Source organism: Haliotis asinina, chromosome 15 (genome assembly GCF_037392515.1).
Source record: "Haliotis asinina isolate JCU_RB_2024 chromosome 15, JCU_Hal_asi_v2, whole genome shotgun sequence".
NCBI lineage: Eukaryota > Metazoa > Mollusca > Gastropoda > Lepetellida > Haliotidae > Haliotis > Haliotis asinina.
In genome coordinates this window covers 43,802,034-43,824,212 of record NC_090294.1, presented here as the reverse complement: position 1 = coordinate 43,824,212, position 22,179 = coordinate 43,802,034, and the positions used below count along the sequence as shown (strand labels likewise).

Below are 22,179 nucleotides of genomic sequence, written 5' to 3'. Positions count from 1 at the left end.
GATTTACTGGCGATGAGTGCTGTGATATTGTTGAAATTTGTTTTTGCTTTTTGTTTTTGTTATGCCGTAATTGGTTTTGTGTGCAAAATGGAGTATATCACATGGTATAGCGATACTGTACAGTTCTTATGGTATGGAATATATCAAATGGCATAGCCATGTATTCAGTTCTGACAGTGCAAATTACATCATACAGCATAAGCAAAAGCAGTAGGTTCTTACAGTGTAGAATGCGTCACATTGTATAGAAATGTACACAGTTCTTACAGTGTAGAATGCATCACATTGTATAGAAATGTACACAGTTCTTACAGTGTAGAATGCATCACATTGTATAGAAATGTACACAGTTCTTACAGTGTAGAATGCATCACATTGTATAGAAATGTACACAGTTGTTACAGTGTAGAATGCATCACATTGTATAGAAATGTACACAGTTCTTACAGTGTAGAATGCATCACATTGTATAGAAATGTACACAGTTGTTACAGTGTAGAATGCATCACATTGTATAGAAATGTACACAGTTGTTACAGTGTAGAATGCATCACATTGTATAGAAATGTACACAGTTCTTACAGTGTAGAATGCATCACATTGTATAGAAATGTACACAGTTGTTACAGTGTAGAATGCATCACATTGTATAGAAATGTACACAGTTGTTACAGTGTAGAATGCATCACATTGTATAGAAATGTACACAGTTCTTACAGTGTAGAATGCATCACATTGTATAGAAATGTACACAGTTGTTACAGTGTAGAATGCATCACATTGTATAGAAATGTACACAGTTGTTACAGCGTAGAAAGCATCACATTGTATAGAAATGTACACAGTTGTTACAGTGTAGAATGCATCACATTGTATAGAAATGTACACAGTTGTTACAGTGTAGAATGCATCACATTGTATAGAAATGTACACAGTTGTTACAGTGTAGAATGCATCACATTGTATAGAAATGTACACAGTTCTTACCATATGGAATATTTTGTGTGGGTTAGCGATACACACTTTTTACAGTATGGAATATATCACATGACATCTGGCATCAGGGGGATAAAATAAGTCTGTATATTGTGTCTGAGTCAGGTATCCGTGTTAAACTACTCTCAGTATGCAGAAAGCCACATTAACTTGGTGCATCAAGAGGCTGTAAGAGTTGTATACTCCCCAGGGAGTTGAGATTGGTAGAATGATGTGCAGCTGAGATTGACATTGAATTTTCAGGAGAAATAAAACTTTGAGCATGTATGTGGGATAAACTATAGAGCTATATAAATACCCATATAATACTAATAATATACTAGTGTTATAAAATTGCATGGGATCACTATAGGGCTGCAGTAATCTAGAATACACCACTAAACTTATATCACGTAACCCCTTAACACTAGATCTTAATTGTCTTGACGCATGAATGATAAATCATGACAGGCCCCTAAAAAAAGTTCCCTGATTATATTGATATATCATAAATTAACTGATTCTGAAGTTAGTGTTAACCTGTGACTGTCACCACAAAACCGATTTACCATGAAGCATGACAAATCGAAATTGATCCTATCTGCAATATACATGGGTTCATTGCGGTGGGTTGCACTTAATATTGTGTGCTTACCCCTGGGGAAGAGTCGTACATTTCGAGGCAGGTGACAGAGCAGGTACTTTACGATGTGACAGGGTTGAGTTGCTGACAGTTTGGGAGTAAAGTTCTGTTTTAACCTCTGAACACCGTCTCGTGGCCTAGGTAGAGAGCTGTGTTACAAAGTAGGATAGTATGAGCTAACACTGTCTTGTAATTTTGTTTGTTGTTTTCAGATATTGACATTTTATGTCAAAATTTCAGCTCCATATTTGAAAGGAGCAAAACTTATTGATTCTGTTTTGTATGTTTTTTCTTTATACAACATTGGTTCAATTATGCAGAAACAAACACACACAAACAGCACAATCACTCATGTATGGTTTCCTAGTTTTATCTCGACTGACAAACATGGGAGAGACCTGGGACCCCTAATTACTGCTTTTAAATTAGAGAACTGTGCATTTAGATCATTTCTTTACAGCGTGGATTGAATCATTGATCATGTGAACAGAGGATGAAATAATACATGTACCTGCTCTTAAAGAAGCAACCAAACACTTTGCTAAGTCATAGATGTGTTGTGGGTACAGTGAATAATATTATGTGTCCCCCTGGACACAGTGAATGTTTTTCTGTGTCCATTCTTTACATTTGTTTGTTCTGGACACACATTAATTTTAAGAGTCACATAAAACCCTGAATTTGTTCTTTTCAGTGGGCAGTTTCCTGGCGAGGTTGATGTGATGTATATTTGGTTTGGGGCAATAAAAGTAGTTTATAGGTCCACTTAGCTTGCTTAATGCAACAGTGGAAGGTAACAACTGCAATTTTCCATATTCCAGTGGTAGTTAGGCAGCCTGTGACCTTGTTTTGTTCTGGTTTAACAGCATGACACTTGGGTGAAGAGATAAGAACAGAACTGGTGAATTTAGAATAGAAACCATCAGCCCATAATTCTTTTCTGTCTCACTAGAGACAGGATAAGTCATAAATGTTAAAAACACATTTGAATATGTGAAGGAGGTTTGCTGGTCTGTGTGTAGAATATTTATGTCTTTGTGAGGTAGTATTTTTACTGATGGGTGTAGGTGGGGATCATTACACAGTTCTGTGTGTGGAGGTAGTGATCATGAGTGTACATGTAGAGTCAGAGGTCATTAGCCTCCATCCTCGTTCAGGTCAGGTAGCAGTGGTAAGGTTTCCAGGGGTGAGAGAGTTCGCTGTGAGACGGAGACTGTGTCATCCCTTGTTGTCTCTTTTCATTCTGAGGGTGGTGGTCCACGCTTTCCTCTGTCCTGGTGTTATAGTAGTGGAGTAGCCCATTGGTTCACTTGTCATGCTGAAGAGCCGGGTTTGAATCCCAACATGGGTGAAATGTGTAAAACCCATTACTATTGTCCCCCACTGTGATATTGCTGGAATATTGCTAAAACCAGTGTAAAACCTCACTCACTCACTCACTCACTCACTTACTCACTCACGCATCTGCTTGTCAAAGTTATAGGGATTCATTTATTCCTACAAAAGGGATAGAGATAAAGAAATATTGGCAGGGATGAACTTTGATGGGCATGGTTACGGCTAATAGGTCCAAATGTTATGAACTAGTGAGTGATTTACAGTCTTTGCTGAAAGAATCATGGTTGAGTGAGTTGGTAAAAGTGAGTGAATGAGTCAGTAGAGTTATATCTTCAATTATGGAGATCAGTACTCGTACTGTTGATCACTGGATTTCCTGGTCCAGACTTGATTATGTGGAGACTGCTGCCATATAGCTGGAATATTGCTGAGTGTGGCGTAAAAGTAAACTCACTCACTCCTCTTGTTGTCACACAATAGCAGTATTCCAGCTATGTGGTGGCAGTATGATTGATCGAGTCTGGACCAGACAGTCCAGTGGACGACATCACGAACATCAAATTCAGGGGCCGATACAGTATTTTGAGAAAGGGTGTGTGCATACTTCTTGAGAAAGTAGGACTGCACACTTCATTTTCATGAGAGTTTCAATGGCCATTTGATAAACATTCAGGGCAAAGGTAGGGTTGCGCACCCCCAGCAATCCCCGTCTGAATTCAGTCCATTTTACTGGAATAAGATCACATGTATCAATCAAGACAATGACCCTCAGTACCATCCCATAAATTGAGTCTTGAGACAATTATGGGTTTTTGCCCTTGTGCAAAGAGCTCTATGTGCGAAGGTGGCCATCACTCCATACCTTAACATAGCTGATTAAAGTCTTTGTGTTAAGGTTGCTCTGTACAACAACACCCTGGTTTCCTTATGGGACACCAGAAATGGGCTTCTCACACTGACACCAGTCTCCAACAAGACAAGCCAGAACATTAAGCTTCCCCACTACCTCCAGTGCACAGGACACACTGCATCCAACAGTGTAATGCTTTATAGTGTTTTGTTAAGTCATGGCTAGTCCTTATCAAGGTTGGTAGTTTGTTGTGAGCATGTAACAAAGTACACTTGTGAACACATAAAAGACGAATTAACACTGCCATAAAGAAATGTCCTGAGCATCAGTGTAGCAAATCTTCCCAGGAGTCTGTCCCGGGACAGCGCCAAAACTTTAATCCTCATTTATTTTTTTGTATGCGATAAATTTTGTACACTGAAATAACTGAATTGGTTTCGTTATGCAACATGGTCTACCATGAAAACTCTTAAGGCATTTGTGGATATGCATGTTGCCACGTTTTATTTGTGGGATTCTGCTGTATAGAGACTTGCATTCCTTGGGCACTCCAGGAAGTGCAGATTGGTTTGAATTCAAGGCTGATATCCAGTGGTAAAACAAGAATACTGTTCAGAGTGGCACTAAACGCAGGGCACTTGCTGACACCTACTCACTCTGCTCCACTGCTGGTAGGTGGGGCAGGTGGATCTAGCTCAATTCTGATTGGTTGAAAACCAGGGTTCATTGAAATTTGAAACCTGTAAACTTTGTTTAATTTGGTACACAAAGATAGACAAGAAAATGTCGATGGATGCTGAATTGAGAATATGGGACAGAATTATGTCCTGTGTGTGACTCTTTTGACTCAGTGCACCATACTGCCGACAGGTCTTCAGGGAACTACTGTAGATGCCATTTTGAATGTATCCGTTACTATATCACACATTTACTCAATCTACCAATAACAATTCACTCACACTACAATTCACTAAAGTCACTCACTCACTCACTCACTCACTTACTCACTCATTCACTTTTCCAACAAAAGGAATACGAACAATAAGGTCAACACATGTTAATCAGACCTGGGTCTGTTTCATGACAGGTGAATGATTCATCCACTGGCACAAAGAAAGAACATCAAATTAAACAAGACAGCCCTGATGAAAACTCTAAATCTTCATTTCTAAATATAAGACAAAATAATTTATTCATTTTCTGTGATAACATCACAGACAAATAGTGGATCAGTATCTATTATGTCTGTGACTGTTTATGAGACATAATCCTCGTGGATCAACTGGACCTTGGAGAAAAAAACTTGAAATGATACCCTGTAAGCACCAGTGTAGAAACCGAAGAAAACATTTTTATGGTCTGATGCTTGCATTACATATTGTGTGAATAGCTTCAAGATAATTTTGGGAATTATCACTTAGAAAATAATGACACCTTTTTCGGGTGCATGAAAACATCCCCATTCTTCTGTTGTTTGACAGTAATGCATGGTTTAGCGACACTCCTAATTAAGGCCAGACCAATTTTATTTTTTGATTTACAGATCCACAGGGTGTATTTTTTTCAATAATAATAATATAAAAAATTAATTTTCCTCACTCAAAAAATAAAATCCTAGTGATATAATTGGTTGAAAATGTCAACTTCCAAAAGATGTTTGTTATTGTTTTTCTGTCAAATTGCTAAAAGTAACACACTTTTATATATAATTAGTATTTAGAAGGAATGTTACTTGATTTTGTTTTTTCCCCTATTTTAAGGTTTCCTGAAGACAAAAATCTGTAAATTTGTAATCTCAAGTTTTGATGGAGTGGAGGGGGTGGATGTATTGAATGTTTAACACCTCTCCATTTAGCACCGTCCCCCTATCTCATTATATCCAACTGTAACTAACACTTCTTTTAGAGATCCATGTAGATCAAAAACTTGTTATGAACTGTAAAGAATTGGGCCACAGTCTTTAATGGAAATATTTATGCAGTGGGAGACATTAAGTCAATATAGGCAGTAATCAGACAGCAGATAATTACTTATTTTATAGTGGTAACAATATGACCGGAATTACTGTTGATCTTTCTGTGTCCTTTCTTTATTTAGTTATTAAGACAACATGAACATTGCTTTCTGATTCTGATTGAGGATTAAAGCGAGTTCATTGTGTTCTTGTTTCTTATGATGAGTGATTATTTCTTACAATATGAAACCGGTATACAAAGGACGTTGCAGTAAGCATGCAGGTCGGAAATGTACAAACTAGTCCACTGTGTTATGCGGAGAAATTTTTAATTATAAAGGTATGATCATTATGTTATTAGCATAACTTATTGAAATTAATGAACTGCTTACTGTGACTTTTTTCCTGTGACTGTTTTCCAAACCAAAATTGTGACTTTTTTCCGTTACTACTCATTAAAAACAGGGATCTTTTTAAAATGTTTTGAGTAGTATATTTGATATCAAGAAACAGTCAGGGTAAGTTATTCAATGTCACATTCATCCTTGATGAATTTTCTGTGCAGCAAGTGTGAGTAGGCATATATGTGTTATTGTGTCACCAGCTGAACTTCATATTCATTGCACTCTTCAAAAAACATAAGACAATCCCATGTTAATTGTAGAGTGACAGTGGCCTGTAATAGCTTGCATAATTGTTCAGTAATTGTTCTGTGGCACAAGGTGAATTTTCATTGTGAAATTTGCTGGATGTTGTGTTTCAATAACTTGAATCAAATTTTCTCTGACTCAGTTGCACTAGTATAGCTCCCACTAAATGGACACTCCAACTGTCCAAGCAAAGTCACCCCTTTTATTAAAGGGGCTGTCAGACTGTACAATATTAGTCCTGGTTTAAGAACAGACAGACTAAGAACATCCACTTTATAAGGTAATGTGTATTTTGCACACAGACCAGCCAAGCCATTAGGTGTTTTATCAAAAGATTGGTGATTTTAACTGAAAAAAGGACAACCTGAACAAATCTTGAAGTTGTTTGGACATTTTTATTTTTGGAAATTTGCCAGAAGTGATTTGGGGGATGCTCCCACTCTTCCTAAACCCCTTCTGTTAAAGGGACTGTCAGATTGTAGAAGCAGGCCCTCCTTTAATGAACAGTCAGACTGTACAAGCCCTGTCCTCTCTTTTCCTGCACCCCTTTCTGTTAATGGAAGTGTCAGATTGTAGAAGCAGACCCTCTTTAAAACTGTCCAGCTGAGAGTGATGTACAAGCAGCTGTTAATCTAGCATATGTTATATTTGGGAATATTCCTTCTTAGTAAAGTACAGATTCTAGTACTTTTGTTTGGCTGAGTCCCATCAAGGATTTAAACCCATACCTTCAGAGTCAGGAAAGGCGACTATGGTTGTTGTAAGAGGCGACTAACAGGATCGGGTGGACAGACTTGCTGACTTGGTTGACATATGTCATCGGTTCTCAATTGTGCAGACCGATGCTCATGTTGTTGATCACTGGATTGTCTGGTCCAGACTGGATTATTTACCTACCGCTGCCATATAGCTGGAATATTGCTGAGTGTGGCATAAAACTAAGCTCACTCACTCACTCACTCATTAGAGTCAGGCACCTAATCACCAGCACACAAGGTACCCACCTAATCCGTTCAGTCACCAAATCTGTACTTCGAATCTGTACTTAATTAAGAGAGTGTAATCCCAAATATAACATGGTACATTAGATCGCTTTCTAAATGACATCGTGTAATGATATGTGTTGCCTGATGTGACTGGTTGTAGAATGTAGACAGGATTAATCCTCCTGTTGTATGTCAGACATGGTGAATTTGTCCTGGAGGATCTTACAGTTAATCCTTTGTCTGGCATGGAGTGGGTCATTGTCAGTGTAAGACAGTGATGTATCACCTCTAGCTGTAATTCAATTGGTAATTTGTTACCGATGATTACATGCTGTTGTCAGCTGTCATGTTGAAATTATCAGTGAATCATCTATAATATCAGCTATATACAAGATGCCTGCCTACATCTCTAGATGTTCATACTGTCACCTGCATCGTCTGACACCACCCGCCCTCACACACCACCCTCCTCACCACCACCCAGTGATTGTCATGGAATATCAGTGTTATTTGACATGGAATATCAGTGTTATTTGGCCAGGAATGTCAGTGATATTTGGCATGGGATATCAGTTATATTTGTCACAGAATATCAGGGTTTTTGTTGTCATGGCATATCAGTTTAACTTGTCATGGTATATCAGTTTTATTTGAAATTGAATATCAGTTTATTTGACATGGCACATCAGTCTTATTTGGCATGACATATCAGTTGTGTTTGGCATAACATATCAGTTTTATTGACAAAAAAATATCAGTGTTATTTGGCATGGAATGGTATTGCTAATTGGCATGGAATATCAGTGGTATTTGTCATTGAATATCACTGTTACCTGTCATGGAATATCAATGATATTTCACATGGATTATCATTTCTATTTTTGTTGGAATATTAATTATATTTTTCATGAAATGTTATTGCATTTTTTTTTTACATGAGTATTATATGACATCAAATATCATTTTTTTTTGTCAGGAAATATTAATATTTATTGTCATAATATATCAATGATACTTGGCATGAAATGTCAGTGCTATTTGACATTGAATACCAGTGTTAATAAACAGGTAAGGTAGCAGTCAATCATGCCCCTTTTCTCAAGGGGAAAATTGTTTCTAAAATATGATTTACCAAATGCAAACAGTTTTTCGTAAATAATAGCAGCTTAAGTGATAGGGAACTGTCTAATACAGATGAAAGATCAAGCATGGATAAACACAAACTGCAGTCATTCTAAGGATAATCAGCTGTTACATCAGCATATAACACAGATAGCCCTGGGGTGGATAATGTGTGACATTGTTGTCACACGTCACAGCACCCAATCATGATTGATGTTAGCAGGTCACTATGTACATCTGGGATCACCCTGTTACTTACTTTCCAAGGGGTGGGGTTAGCGATGAGGTGTAAGGACGGGTGGGAAAGGGAGGGAGGTGTGTGTGTAGGGATAGGGGATGTGGGAGGTTTTTGTTTATGAATGATAAATGATTTCCGGGTAGCGAAGTGACTGAGTCTTAAGGATCAACGTACAAATGAGGGTTGAGGTCAATGCTTCTTGCATGAATCATTAGATATTTGGGAAGGGGATTTGTTTGGGATTGGTTGGTACTAGATAGTGGACGAGTGCTGAGGAAGTGTTTGGAAGGTGGGGTGCATGGTGCAAGGGGTAACTTGTGGGTGGGTTCAACATTCAAATACAGGAAAGTTCAAAGTTCAAAGATTATTGAGTAGGGTATGAGTAATGCTTGTCATACGAGGTGACTGAAGACCATGGGTGGTCAGGCAGTCTAATGCATGTCATTTTACTCCAACTGCGTAGCTTATAGCTTTTGGTGGTAAGAACTTGGTTGTCTGGTCCAAACTAGATTATTTGCAAAGTGGTGTCATGTATTCATAATTTTTCTGAGCAGAGCATTAAACAAAAACAAACAAATAGCACAAGTGTACATCATTTTAAGCATGTGTAACTGTAGTCTGGCCTATCATCCATCACATGCTACATGATGCTGTGATATGTATGAATCCTAGTAGACGTTACGAGATTTTTGTCATTAAACTCATCTGGAAGCACATGAATCTATGTTGTGGCATTTTGGCCAATATGTGGTACAGTACTTGTACAGTACTGTGTATAAATGATCCCAGTTAGGACGGTCCTGAAAATAGATCACAGAATTATGACGACTTCAGACATGTCCACCAGCATCAAGTTCCCTTATTACTATGGCATTTCTAAAAGTTTGATTTTGAAATTTAATGTGTAGCAGATACATGTGGGTTTGTTTATTTATTTTTTCCCCTCTTTTCACAAATCTTTTAACACACTATCTCTGACCATCACTTACCCTCTTTTATGTTTTCAACATATCTGACAATGTGAGACCTATGAAACTCAAAGTAAATATGAAATGTTCCTACTTACGTTTTGAACATGACTGCCAATACTTCTTCACAGTTCAAGGGAGCTACAGGACAGAATCTTTTTAGTTAAACCAGAAATAGTATAATAATTAAAGTGTCTGACGATCTTATGGTTGTTCTTGTGTCTGATGGTGTTATGGCTGTTCTTGTGTCTGATGGTGTTATGGCTGTTCTTGTGTCTGATGGTGTTATGGTTGTTCCTGTGTCTGATGGTGTAACGGTTGTTCTTGTGTCTGATGGTGTAATGGTTGTTCTTGTGTCTGATGGTGTAACGGTTGTTCTTGTGTCTGATGGTGTAACTGTTGTTCTTGTGTCTGATGGTGTAATGGTTGTTCTTGTGTCTGATGGTGTAACTGTTGTTCTTGTGTCTGATGGTGTAACTGTTGTTCTTGTGTCTGATGGTGTAACTGTTGTTCTTGTGTCTGATGGTGTAACGGTTGTTCTTGTGTCTGATGGTGTTATGGTTGTTCTTGTGTCTGATGGTGTAACGGTTGTTCTTGTGTCTGATGGTGTAATGGTTGTTCTTGTGTCTGATGGTGTAACTGTTGTTCTTGTGTCTGATGGTGTAACTGTTGTTCTTGTGTCTGATGGTGTAACTGTTGTTCTTGTGTCTGATGGTGTAACTGTTGTTCTTGTGTCTGATGGTGTAACGGTTGTTCTTGTGTCTGATGGTGTAATGGTTGTTCTTGTGTCTGATGGTGTAACGGTTGTTCTTGTGTCTGATGGTGTAACGGTTGTTTTTGTGTCTGATGGTGTAATGGTTGTTCTTGTGTCTGATGGTGTTATGGTTGTTCTTGGTCTGATGGTGTAACTGTTGTTCTTGTGTCTGATGGTGTTATGGCTGTTCCTGTGTCTGATGGTGTTATGGTTGTTCCTGTGTATCATGGTGTTATTTTTTTTCCTGTGTCTGATAGTGTTGCTAATTCTGTGTCTGATGGTCTTGTGGCTGTTCCTGTGTCTGATGGTCTTATGGTTGTTGGTGTGTCTGATGATGTTATAGTTTTGTTTCTATGTTTGATGGTGTTCTGGTTGTTTCAGGTGATGAAGAAACTCATGGCGCCTTCCTCACCCACTTTGAGGAGCAGCTTGCTGTATACAGCAAGTTAGTCATCATCTCACTGGCTGAACTGGCTGGGAAGGAAACAGTCATTGGTGACAAATACCTGAGTCACATACTGGAGTACAACTCCCCAGACATCGCATATGTCACCTTTGACTTCCATGAATACTGGTGAGTACTGACTCCTGCAAGTATTGATACATGCACAAACAAGACACTCAGCTTCCTCAAATACTGATGAGTACAAGGACCATCAGTATTGATACTCCCAAAAACATCAGACTCAGTTTCAAGGAATACTGGTAAATACTGGGACATGTAAGAACAGATGCATTTACAAACACCTCACTAAATTCTTTGAATATTCCACTTAACTATTGTGTTTGAGCCTTGAAGTGTTGTTTCTAGTTACTCTGACTTTCTGATTGGTTGGTAAGATGTTAATGAAACTCAAGGGCAGGTAATCACAAGAGTCTTGGGATTGAATGCAGGGTGGTTGTGTATTTGCAAGAGATAAAAGACTTGGAGATGCATAGAATGTTTGTCTGCAGGATCACTTGCCACTTTTCTGTTTCAGTCGTGGGATGAAGTTTGAGAATGTGTCCATCTTGACTGATGGGATCCGTGACATCATCAAGGACCAGAGATACTGCTGGTAGGTGGGGCATGTGGATCTAGCTCAATTCTGATTGGTTGAAAACCTGGATTCGATGAAATATGAAGCTTACAAACTTTGTCCTTAGTTGGAACATGGGTGAGAGGGGTGAGAGGCAAGAAAATGTCTAACTAAATAAAAAATTGAGAATTAATAGCCCTTGTTTGATATTTTCAAATCAGTGCACCATATTGCCAATAGAACTTCAGGAAACTAATATAGAATATCATTGTTAAAATATCAGTCACCAACTTGGAGGTGTGTCAATATATCAAACATCACTGTGTGAAAAAAGTACATCTGTTAGCTTGTATATTGTCTTTAATCACTGAACTAACCCCATATTCCCAATGCTGATTGTGTTTACATCCTGACTTTTTATCAATTCAGCTGTTTGTTGTTTAGCTTATTGGACATAAAGTTGAACATATGTATATATATATATATATTATATAAGTTAAAAAATTCATTTAAATCATTCACTATATGTTATGCATATGTATATAGTTACATCAAAGATGAATTTTTCCACTAACTTGAGGAACCAACTGCAGACTTTACGCAGATGAATTGCACAAGGATCATGCATCAAATTGCTAAAAAACATGTGTAAATGGTGGTAAAAAAGCATGTGAACAGCTGTGTGAAGTTCGGCCCATAATTCGCCAATATTCACTGTTTTTGATCATTTACTGAACTCCTGACTATAACTGTTGCAACGTATGAACTTGTTGTACAATACATCAGTTCATGTGTTAGCACTACCTTATGACACAGTATGCAATATTTTTCTATTTTTCAAAATTGAGTGTAGAACAACTGTCTGAAGTAAGTGGCTATATTTACACTGGTGAGTCTAAACATTTGATGTATATGAATACACACATTTATATGCAGCCTAAGTGGCCAGCCTTCATACTTGAATAAGGAGTGATGTGGTAGTTTAGTGGTTAAATTGTTTGCTTATCACGCTAAAGACCTTGGTTCGATTCCCCACAAGGGTACAATGTTTTAAGGAATTTCAGGTGTCCCTTATGATATAGCTGGAATATTGCTAAGGTCGTGTAAACTAAACTCACCCTTGCTTGAATAAAGAAATGATACTCAATTTAACGGTAGCAATACTCTCACCATCAACTTTGATCTATGAGCTGGGAGGGTTTACTCACTCACTCACCACTGTTGCCAGGGTGGACAACAAAGGCCCTATCTGTGAGCAGCGAGGGGTTTTCCGCATCAACTGTGTTGACTGTCTGGACAGGACTAACGTTGTACAGACAGCCATTGCAAGAATCGTTATGGAAACACAGGTACACACTAATCTACAAAGACATTTCCAAAATATTGTGGGACACCAAATTAAAGAAAGTTTCAAGCATTTGTTTCAGCTTTGTATAATAATTTGTTGGAACAGGTCCAGTTTTTTTGTTAGTATTAGGATGGAAATAGATATATCCCTGTATTTTAAAGCCTCTGGTGCTCTAACTGAAGATTTGGTACCTCCTCCTATTATGTTTGTTAAGGCAGAGAACACAAGCAAATTACTCTATATATTTCCAGTTTCGAAAACTTGGCCTCCTTCCACCAGAGGAGATTCTGCCAACAAGTTGCCGCCTAACTTACCAACAACTATGGGCAAACAATGGAGATGTAATCAGTCGGCAGTATGCCGGCACAGCTGCACTCAAGGTAAGGGCAGCCATATTGGATAATAGCCTTAGTGGTTACATTACCTAGAAAACAATTGTGACGAATACAAACAAAATAGCAGGAAACAGAAAATGAATGACTGGATGATTGTTTGTGGTGCGCTTCCAGCTATTGGTGTTGGCCATGACCAGTGTTGAAGTCCTGAATACGTTGATCTGTTGGCTCAAGAGGTCACCAGTGGATTCAGCTTGATGTTTCTGAAAGAAGTTTTAGCCAACTGATAGTGACTAAATCATGAAGATCTTGGTTTGAATTGGTCCTCAGCATTCCATGCTTATTGTAAGAAGTGATTAACAGGATTTCAAACCTAGTAGCCTTTATTGCTTCCATGTGCAGATGAACTCCAGAACAATAAAACTGTATTTCATCACCACTAGAAATGAATTTTATGGTGTATTTTCTTCTGTGTAGGGTGACTTCACCCGAACTGGTGAGAGGAAGTTGACAGGACTGATGAAGGATGGTATGAATTCAGCTAACAGGTGAGTGTAGATTTTTAGAATTGGGAGCATCACTCAAAAATATACCCTGGATGTTGAAGAAATGACAAATATCTTTGTGTTGAGATATGAATATGAAAACATGGGTAATTGTGTAAGTCCGTGGAGCTGATTTGTGCAAAGTGTTTGAATTTATTAGACAAGAAATGATTCCACAGACTTAGCTCTGTGTAGCAAAAGTTGTTGTTATAATTTATAGAGCAGGGCAGAGATACAACAACTACGCTACACTGGACTCAACAATCAGTAGTTATAAATTTAGGAATAATTTATGGTGTACTGAAATTATTTGTTACCAGTATATTGAAGTATTGACACAACAGCCTGAAGTATCTGTAACACCTGACTGATGTAATCATCTTATCTCGGCTGCCAGGTACTACTTGAGGTTCAAGGATGCTCATCGACAGGCAGCCATTGATCTGACTTTGGGGCAGCCCGTATCGGAGGAGGTCCTGAATCTCAACACCAAGAGTGATGCAGAGGAGGAGGAAGACACTCAGGAGCTGCTGGAGAAGGAGGAGAACGTCAAGATGCTGATCGAGGACACCAAGAAGATGCTGATCATTGAGCCAGAGCAGTGTCTGGGAGGTTGGAGTCTCATCAACGCTGATCCTCAGTAAGTTGTGAACTTATTCTCAATTAGTTGTGGAGTGAGTGAATGAGTTTAGATTTATCGTCACATCGGCAATATTTCAGCCATATCGTGAGGAGAACATTTAATATTGAAATTGAATATTTGTCTGCTATAAAAACCTGTCAACGAAGGACAGTAAAACTAACTAGAATATCACAATTAGCAGTAAGTTGTAGAACTGACCTTGTGTGAGTGAACCAATTTGGTGTAAACTGATCCAGTTTAAGTTGTGCCTACTGATCCAGTTTAAGTTGTGCCTACTGATCCACTGTAAGTTTTGACGATGGATCCTTTGTAAGTTCTGATGATGGATCCTTTGTAAGTTTTGACAATGGATACTTTGTAAGTTTTGACGATGGGTCCTGTGTAAGTTTTGATGGTTCCTGTGTAAGTTTTGACGATGGATCCTTTGTAAGTTTTGACAATGGATCCTCTGTAAGTTTTGACAATGGATCCTTTGTAAGTTTTGACGATGGGTCCTGTGTAAGTTTTGACGATGGATCCTTTGTAAGTTTTGACGATGGGTCCTGTTTAAGTTTTGACAATGGATCCTTTGTAAGTTTTGATGACGAGTCAAACTGCGCCTATTTAAGTTGTTCAGCTTGTATCCTCCATGACTCCATGTTTGTGCATGTGTATTGTCTATTGATGCCTGTCCGTGTTGCAGGGAAGGAGACCCAGATAAGCAAGAAATGGACATCATCCTGCTGCTCACACAGAGGGCTGTCTACATCGGATGGTGAGTGTCACTTGCTGTCTAGATGGTTGTGTTACAAGTATGATGTTTGTGTTAGAGGAGTGATGATTCTTTTACAGGTATGGCAATTGTGTTACAGGTATGGCAAATTGTTACAGGTATGATTGTTGTGTTACAGGTGTGGTGGTTGGTATGGCAATTGTTACAGATGTGATTGTTGTGTTACATGTATGATGGTGTGTTACATGTGTGATTGTTGTGTTACAGGTATGATGATGATGAAGAACAGGTCACACAGTACCAGAGGATCTTCCTGGAGGATCTGGAGAAGATAGAAATAGGTTTGTGTAACACAGTTAATTGGTGTTTATCTTTGAAGCTATTGCTCCAAGTATGTTTGGCTAGGCTTGAATGTCTACCAAGATGTGTCTGTTATGCTGCTGAGCTTTGGAAAAGAATCCAATTCAGTTTTGAGGGATGTACTTATGTATCATTTGGTTCCATCACGCTGATTGACTGGATTATACCCATTGTTCCATCATGCTGACTGGCTAGTTTTTGTCCATTATTCCATCATGCTGATTGGTTGGTTTATGCCCAGTATTCCATCATCTGGATTGAACGGTTTAAGTTCATTGTTTCATGATCAGGGGTTTGACTGGTTTGTGCCCATTGTTCCATCATACTCACTGGTTGGTTTACACCCAATGTCCCATCAGACTGATTGGCTGGTTTATGCTCATTGTCCCATCAGACTGATTGGCTGGTTTATATTCATTGTTGCATCAGACTGATTGGCTGGTTTATGCTCATTGTCCCATCAGACTGATTGGCTGGTTTATGCCCATTGTCCCATCAGACTGATTAGCTGGTTTATGCCCAATGTCCCATCAGACTGATTGGCTGGTTTATGCTCATTGTCCCATCAGACTGATTGGCTGGTTTATGCACATTGTCCCATCAGACTGATTGGCTGGTTTATATTCATTGTTGCATCAGACTGATTGGCTGGTTTATGCTCATTGTCCCATCAGACTGATTGGCTGGTTTATGCTCATTGTCCCATCAGACTGATTAGCTGGTTTATGCCCAATGTCCCATCAGACTGATTGGCTGGTTTATATTCATTGTTGCATCAGACTGATTGGCTGGTTTATGCTCATTGTCCCATCAGACTGATTGGCTGGTTTATGCCCATTGTCCCATCAGACTGATTAGCTGGTTTATGCCCAATGTCCCATCAGACTGATTGGCTGGTTTATGCTCATTGTCCCATCAGACTGATTGGCTGGTTAATGCCCAATGTCCCATCAGACTGATTGGCTGGATTATATTCATTGTTGCATCAGACTGATTGGCTGGTTTATGCTCATTGTCCCATCAGACTGATTGGCTGGTTTATGCTCATTGTCCCATCAGACTGATTGGCTGGTTTATGCCCAATGTCCCATCAGATTGATTGGCTGGATTATATTCATTGTCCCATCAGACTGATTGGCTGGTTTATGCCCAATGTCCCATCAAGCTGATTGGCATTGTAACTGTAATATATGATTTTTATGAAAGGCTTATGACAAAGGAAATTTCTTCATTGTGTAATTCCTTGCAATATGTTAATATTTACTTTTTGTGTATCTGGTTTGTTAAAAAAATGGTCATGCTGTTGGAAGTTGTGAACTTTAATGCGCCAAATATGCACATGTTGTGTTTTTGTACATATTTTGGAATTTCACATATGTTGCACATTTGTTATACTGAACATTAAATATGTTTATTATTTGATTTCATGCTTCTTGCTTTTGACCACTCTTTACTGTCATGACTCAAAGTTCTTACCTGTGATGGAGTTAGAAATGGTCACCATACATCACTCAATATGATCACCTGTTACTCAGTGACTGCTTTTTGAATGGATCACTCTCTGTTTCTTCGTCATTTTGTAAAGGTCACATGCAACCAAAAAATCAAACATAATTAAAACACAGTTATCACTTGTTCATGATATATAAAATGCATTGCTGATTAAGAAAAAACAAATACACCAAATTATAAGCGTATAATCACAAATTAATAGTGCTTGTGTTTACCTCCATTGAAACAAAGCAGCCGCGATACCAAACATAGGCAGTACCGGTGGATTTGCACTCAGGTGTAGCAAGGCCTTTTCAATGACTACTGGTTCATTTGCTGATATGCTTAGCTGGCTCTTTGTTTATGACTTATAAGTCGATAGGTGTTAACTTCAAATTGCATGTGGTCAATGATTGAAGTTATGCATTGCATATTGTCATTTGCAGACAGGCAGGCAGACATATAGGTGTCAATAAAACAGATATTGAGTTTTCTCTGTGACAGAGTCTGCTAATCACTATCAACCTGCTTTTTTATGTAACAAGTAGATTATTTACTTGTTTGTGTACACAACCAAAATTAGACTACTGCTCACCACCCCATACTCAAGGCAGGCATACTGTTTCAAGCTCTGCAAAACTATTCACTGTGCATGCATTATGAGTGCAGCTGTTGAAACCACTCTTTCCCCCAGCACTGGGGAAAAATTAGGGAATCAATTGAACTCTGATTTCATGGCCTTTTTTCATTGAGTTTTTTTGTTTTGTTTTTTTTCAAACTTTATAGGTTGAATTGGCATTTTTTATGATTTGTTTCAGAATGTGCATACCGAAAGGTATCAGAATCTGCAAAGTTGCGTTTGTCGTTGCATGTGACATTTAACATAACAGATAAATAACTCTACACCTTCGCTATAGCTCCTTCACTTCATCTCTCTGTTCCCTGCACTCTGTGGTTCCTGTTTTTAGGCCAAGAGCCATCCGTGTTCAAATCTCGCTTTGTGTGCATGCGCATCCACTATCGGCACTTCGCTGAGGAGGGCTTCTTCCACACCTTCCGAACCCCAAGCACCCGTCTGTTCAACAACGTGGTGGTTCCTGTGAAGGATAAGGAAGAGGCTAGAGGTAGGTCTTGAGTGGATGTTGAGGGTGGAAGATGGTGGACATGAGGTGGAATAGAATTCAATAGGCGAAGGTATGGCTAGGGTAGGGTTGAAAAGGTTGAGTAATGGTCACGAGGTGGAGCTAAGTGTGAGGGGATGTGGCTAGGGTAGGGGTGAAGAGGTCAAGTGATGGTCAAAAGGTGGATTTAGGCATGAGAAGGTGTGGCTAGGGTAGAGGTAAGGACGTTGAGTGATGGTCAAGAGTTGGAGCTAGGGGAGAGGAAGTGTGGCTAGGGTAGGGGTAAGGAGGTTGAGTGATGGTCAAGAGTTGGAGCTAGGGGAAAGAAAGTGTGGCTAGGGTAGAGGTGAGGAGGTTGAGTGATGGTCAAGAGTTGGAGCTAGGGGAGAGGAAGTGTGGCTAGGGTAGAGGTGAGGAGGTTGAGTGATGGTCAAGAGTTGGAGCTAAGGGAGAGGAAGTGTGGCTAGGGTAGAGGTGAGGAGGTTGAATGATGATCAAGAGGAGGAACTAGGCATGAGGAGGCATGGCTAGGGTAGGAATGAGAGTGTAATCAACAACTCTTGGCTGAGATGAGAACAAAAATACATCAACAAATATTAAGGAAATATATGAGAACTGTTTGATTGAGTTTTGCAAGCAGTTGATTGCATCAGTTGTTACAATAATTTTACATTTACTACAGTTTTTTTATATGTTTGCATGTTTACTGCACAGTTCTCATGAAAGTTCCAATTTTACAGCTTTTGATCTTCTACCACAGGTGCCTTGTGTCACTGGTAGGACAATAAAAAGCTGATTAAATCTTGTCATCAATTTGACCATGCTACCCGCCAGATGTGTTTTTATATGTATAGAATAGGCCAGACCAATTTTATTTCTTATTTTATGGGTCCGCCTGCTGTATTTTTTTAAGAAAAAAAATTCCCCACTCCAAAAAAAGAAAAAATCCTAATGCATTTTTTTGGCCCAAACTGTAAACTTTTTATTAGATTGTTGTGTTTTTTTTTGCCCCATATACACTTCATAAGTTGCCAAAAATATAACACTTTGAGCACTTAGAAAGAATGTTATTTTGATTGGGGATTTCTGTAAAACAAGAAATAAAATTGGTCAAGGACCTTGTAATTACAATTTTCAGAGTTGATGAAGATGATCACTGTCTTGTAACTGTGTTGTTGCCTAAATGACCCACTATGGTAATGTCTTGCAGTGTCTGTATCTATTGTTACCCTGCTGTATCCAGTCTGTGGTGTATCTAGATGAGAGTATGTTCTGATGACATCTTGCAGAGTCACTGAAAGCAGTATGTCAGGCTTTCGTGGCAGCCCAGGAAATCCTCTCGCTGGAGCTGGAGGTATCTGACAAGCCAAAACTGGAAAGGTGAGTTCAGCTTTCTCTCATAGTACACTGTAACCAGGTGAGGAGAAGAAATTGAAGTGGTCTGTCTGTGAGTGCATTTGCAGGAATCAATTTTTGATGTAGTGTTTGGTACAGGCCATTTAAAAAACTCTTCAGTACGTTAATTATAAATTAAGTTTCTTTCACCTGCTGTTCTTTCTTTGGGTACCAATCATCATCTTCTCTTTTGAAATCAGGGGCGTTGGTGCATGCCATTTTTCCCCTACACAGTACAATCTGTGAAGCCCATCACCAGTATAACTCACTACATTATATACTGTTCTTCTGTCTTACAGGAAGAAGACCCGTCCTCACCCCGAGGTTCAGGACATCCACAAGCAGCAGCAGGAGAACTCCCTGGCTGGAATCCGACTCCCTCGGGACATCTCGTCTGATGTAATGACCACCAGCCCTCACACAGATGAAGTTCAATCTGCCAAGGAGGATGAGGAAGAAGTTTGGACACCCTTGAACTCTGACACTCATCCAACCCAAGAGAAGATCTCCCCTGGACAGAGGATCAAGAACATGAACTTCCTTCCTGCTGCTCTCAGGGGACCTTTCTCGAAACCGTCCTCATCTAAAAACTCTAATCCAATAAAGATTTCCCTACCTAAGATGACTTTACAAAGTTTGAATCCAGTAAAGATGGTCAAAAGTGGACCAGCTGGAAAGGTTGCTATAAAGTTCTCCAAAATGTTGGATTTCATGGATAAGGATCATGCTGATGGTGAGGTGACGATTATTGATGGAGACACAGAATCACAGCCGATACCTAGAGTGACAGATAAGGGAGTTAGGTCAGGTTCCTTGGAGGCTGAGAATGATGTTGTTTTGGATAGCTGTGGGATCCTAGCCACCAGCCCCAGCACTATCTTGATTACATCTTCCAGCTCAGGTGACAAGCAACATAGGCAGGCTTCCAGTGCAAGGCCAATGTCTAACATAGAGACATCAAGTTCCTCTCAGCAAAATACAGATGATGCAATGTTTGAAGCTCCTCAGCCCATGGAGACTGATGCAGGGACGGTGAGTGCTGTAGAGACTGGAGTGTTTCATATGGACCTCCAGCACACCACAGACACTCGACAAGACACTGCAGCTACTAACGACACAAACACAGATCCTTGCCAGGAACAGGAGGACATGTTATCTCTACCTTCAGACAAACACACCAATGGACTACCTCAGACGTCACAGGTGCCTACTGATCACAACGACATAGCTGAAGGACTCCATGAGGATTACTTTACCAAAATACCTCCTCTTTTGGAGGAGGATCTTGACCAAGATGAACTGAAAACTGTCCTGGATAGGCCGAAACAGCTCTTCCATTCTAACATGAAGGTTTCTTTGAGTGACTCATCCCTAAGTCTCCTTGAGGACAAGAAGTCTGCTACTGGAGGCGATACAAGCCCTTTTGCGAAGCTGAAACAAAAGGTGACGAATCTTACTCTGCCAGGATCTGGAGGTGGAGGACGGAGTCCACCTCAGCCACCCCGAGGGATGATACGGAAGTCACAGCGTGTGCTTGACAACTTTGAGGACCTTGTGAAGCAGAAACTAGGCAATGCAGAATGTAAAACAAGGATTATTTTCATATGAGGATCAGGGTGTAGTGTAGGTGTCTTACATGTACTTAGAGCAGTAGGTTGTGAAACATGGCATTAGAATTAGATGTTAGTGATTGTTGAACAGACAGCAATCACATAACATAGTTGTCTCCCTTTGCATCAGTTATATCTTGACTATTTTTTATTGATGTACTTTCTATTTCTGCATATTTTAGCTATTTTTGAATGAGGAGGTTACTATTTCTGGACCATTTCAAGCAAAACTATTTTTCTCACTTCAGAATTTCTTTGAATGCATTAATTAGAAATGGCTGACATTGTCATTTGCTACCTGACCACTTTGAATTTGAATATTTCAGTAGGTATAAGTTTGGTAGTAAACACATGATTTATGCATTATGGTCACATGGCCACTTCTCAGTGACAAGGGGTGAACATTGTAGTTGCCTTGATCAACAAGGTGAAGACTATACACTTGGTGTCAACTTTGTGTACACCAAAAAATATGTTGAGATAGACATACCCTTTAAAAGTGCAAGAGATTTTTTGTATGAAATTTCACTTCTGTTCAGGTAGATTTTTAATCATATGACCCAGTAAGAACTTTTTTTGTCAACGTTACTGTAAATTTTAGGAGTAATAGGTGTAACCTCAGAAGTTGTTGTCTAAGAATAGATTGGAAGAACTGGTGTCTGTTGCATAAATACAGGACCGCAGAAATAGAATCACTGTTAGTGACAGGTCAATTATTGAAGGGGGAATGAAACCACTTTCATCATTCTTAGGACTATCATAACTTGCTGAGCTATCATTTTATGTAACATTTTCCCTGTCTTATTGAGATAAATTTTGTCCTCTGTAGCTGTGTCATTTTTTTATGATCCTTCTTTAATCTCACCTAACCCGTCCCCAATAATCCATTACTAACCCTGCAGTAGTATAATTCCATGAGAATCTCTATTCTTGCTAATTTTGTTACTTTTAACCCGTCTGTTTGTGTTGTGTAATACTTGTTTAAACATTAATGCCTTGATGAACGATGTTTACGTTTAGGTTGGTTTAAGGGGAGATAACTCAGATACACAGGGGAGATAAGCAACATAGTGCCAACAGGTTTTGTTGTAGACTGCATGTAAATACTGGACAGTAGATTTT

The 22,179-nt window shown here is 39.1% G+C and overlaps 1 protein-coding gene across 2 annotated transcripts in view; it reads left to right on the top strand.

Moving 5' to 3' along the window:
- Window positions 1-21,883, top strand: part of LOC137265586 (phosphatidylinositide phosphatase SAC2-like) — a 345,091-nt gene extending 323,208 nt beyond the window's left edge. For both annotated transcript variants that reach the window (XM_067801010.1, XM_067801009.1), the window contains 11 exons: window positions 10,860-11,052; window positions 11,459-11,536; window positions 12,726-12,846; window positions 13,097-13,225; window positions 13,658-13,728; window positions 14,123-14,365; window positions 15,051-15,122; window positions 15,348-15,421; window positions 17,900-18,055; window positions 19,342-19,432; window positions 19,747-21,883. In XM_067801010.1, the coding sequence (XP_067657111.1) occupies window positions 10,860-11,052; window positions 11,459-11,536; window positions 12,726-12,846; window positions 13,097-13,225; window positions 13,658-13,728; window positions 14,123-14,365; window positions 15,051-15,122; window positions 15,348-15,421; window positions 17,900-18,055; window positions 19,342-19,432; window positions 19,747-21,055 (2,537 nt within the window). In that variant the 3' untranslated portion in view covers window positions 21,056-21,883. The remainder of the gene's footprint in view (window positions 1-10,859; window positions 11,053-11,458; window positions 11,537-12,725; window positions 12,847-13,096; window positions 13,226-13,657; window positions 13,729-14,122; window positions 14,366-15,050; window positions 15,123-15,347; window positions 15,422-17,899; window positions 18,056-19,341; window positions 19,433-19,746) is intronic.
- The last annotated feature ends 296 nt before the right edge of the window (window positions 21,884-22,179 follow it).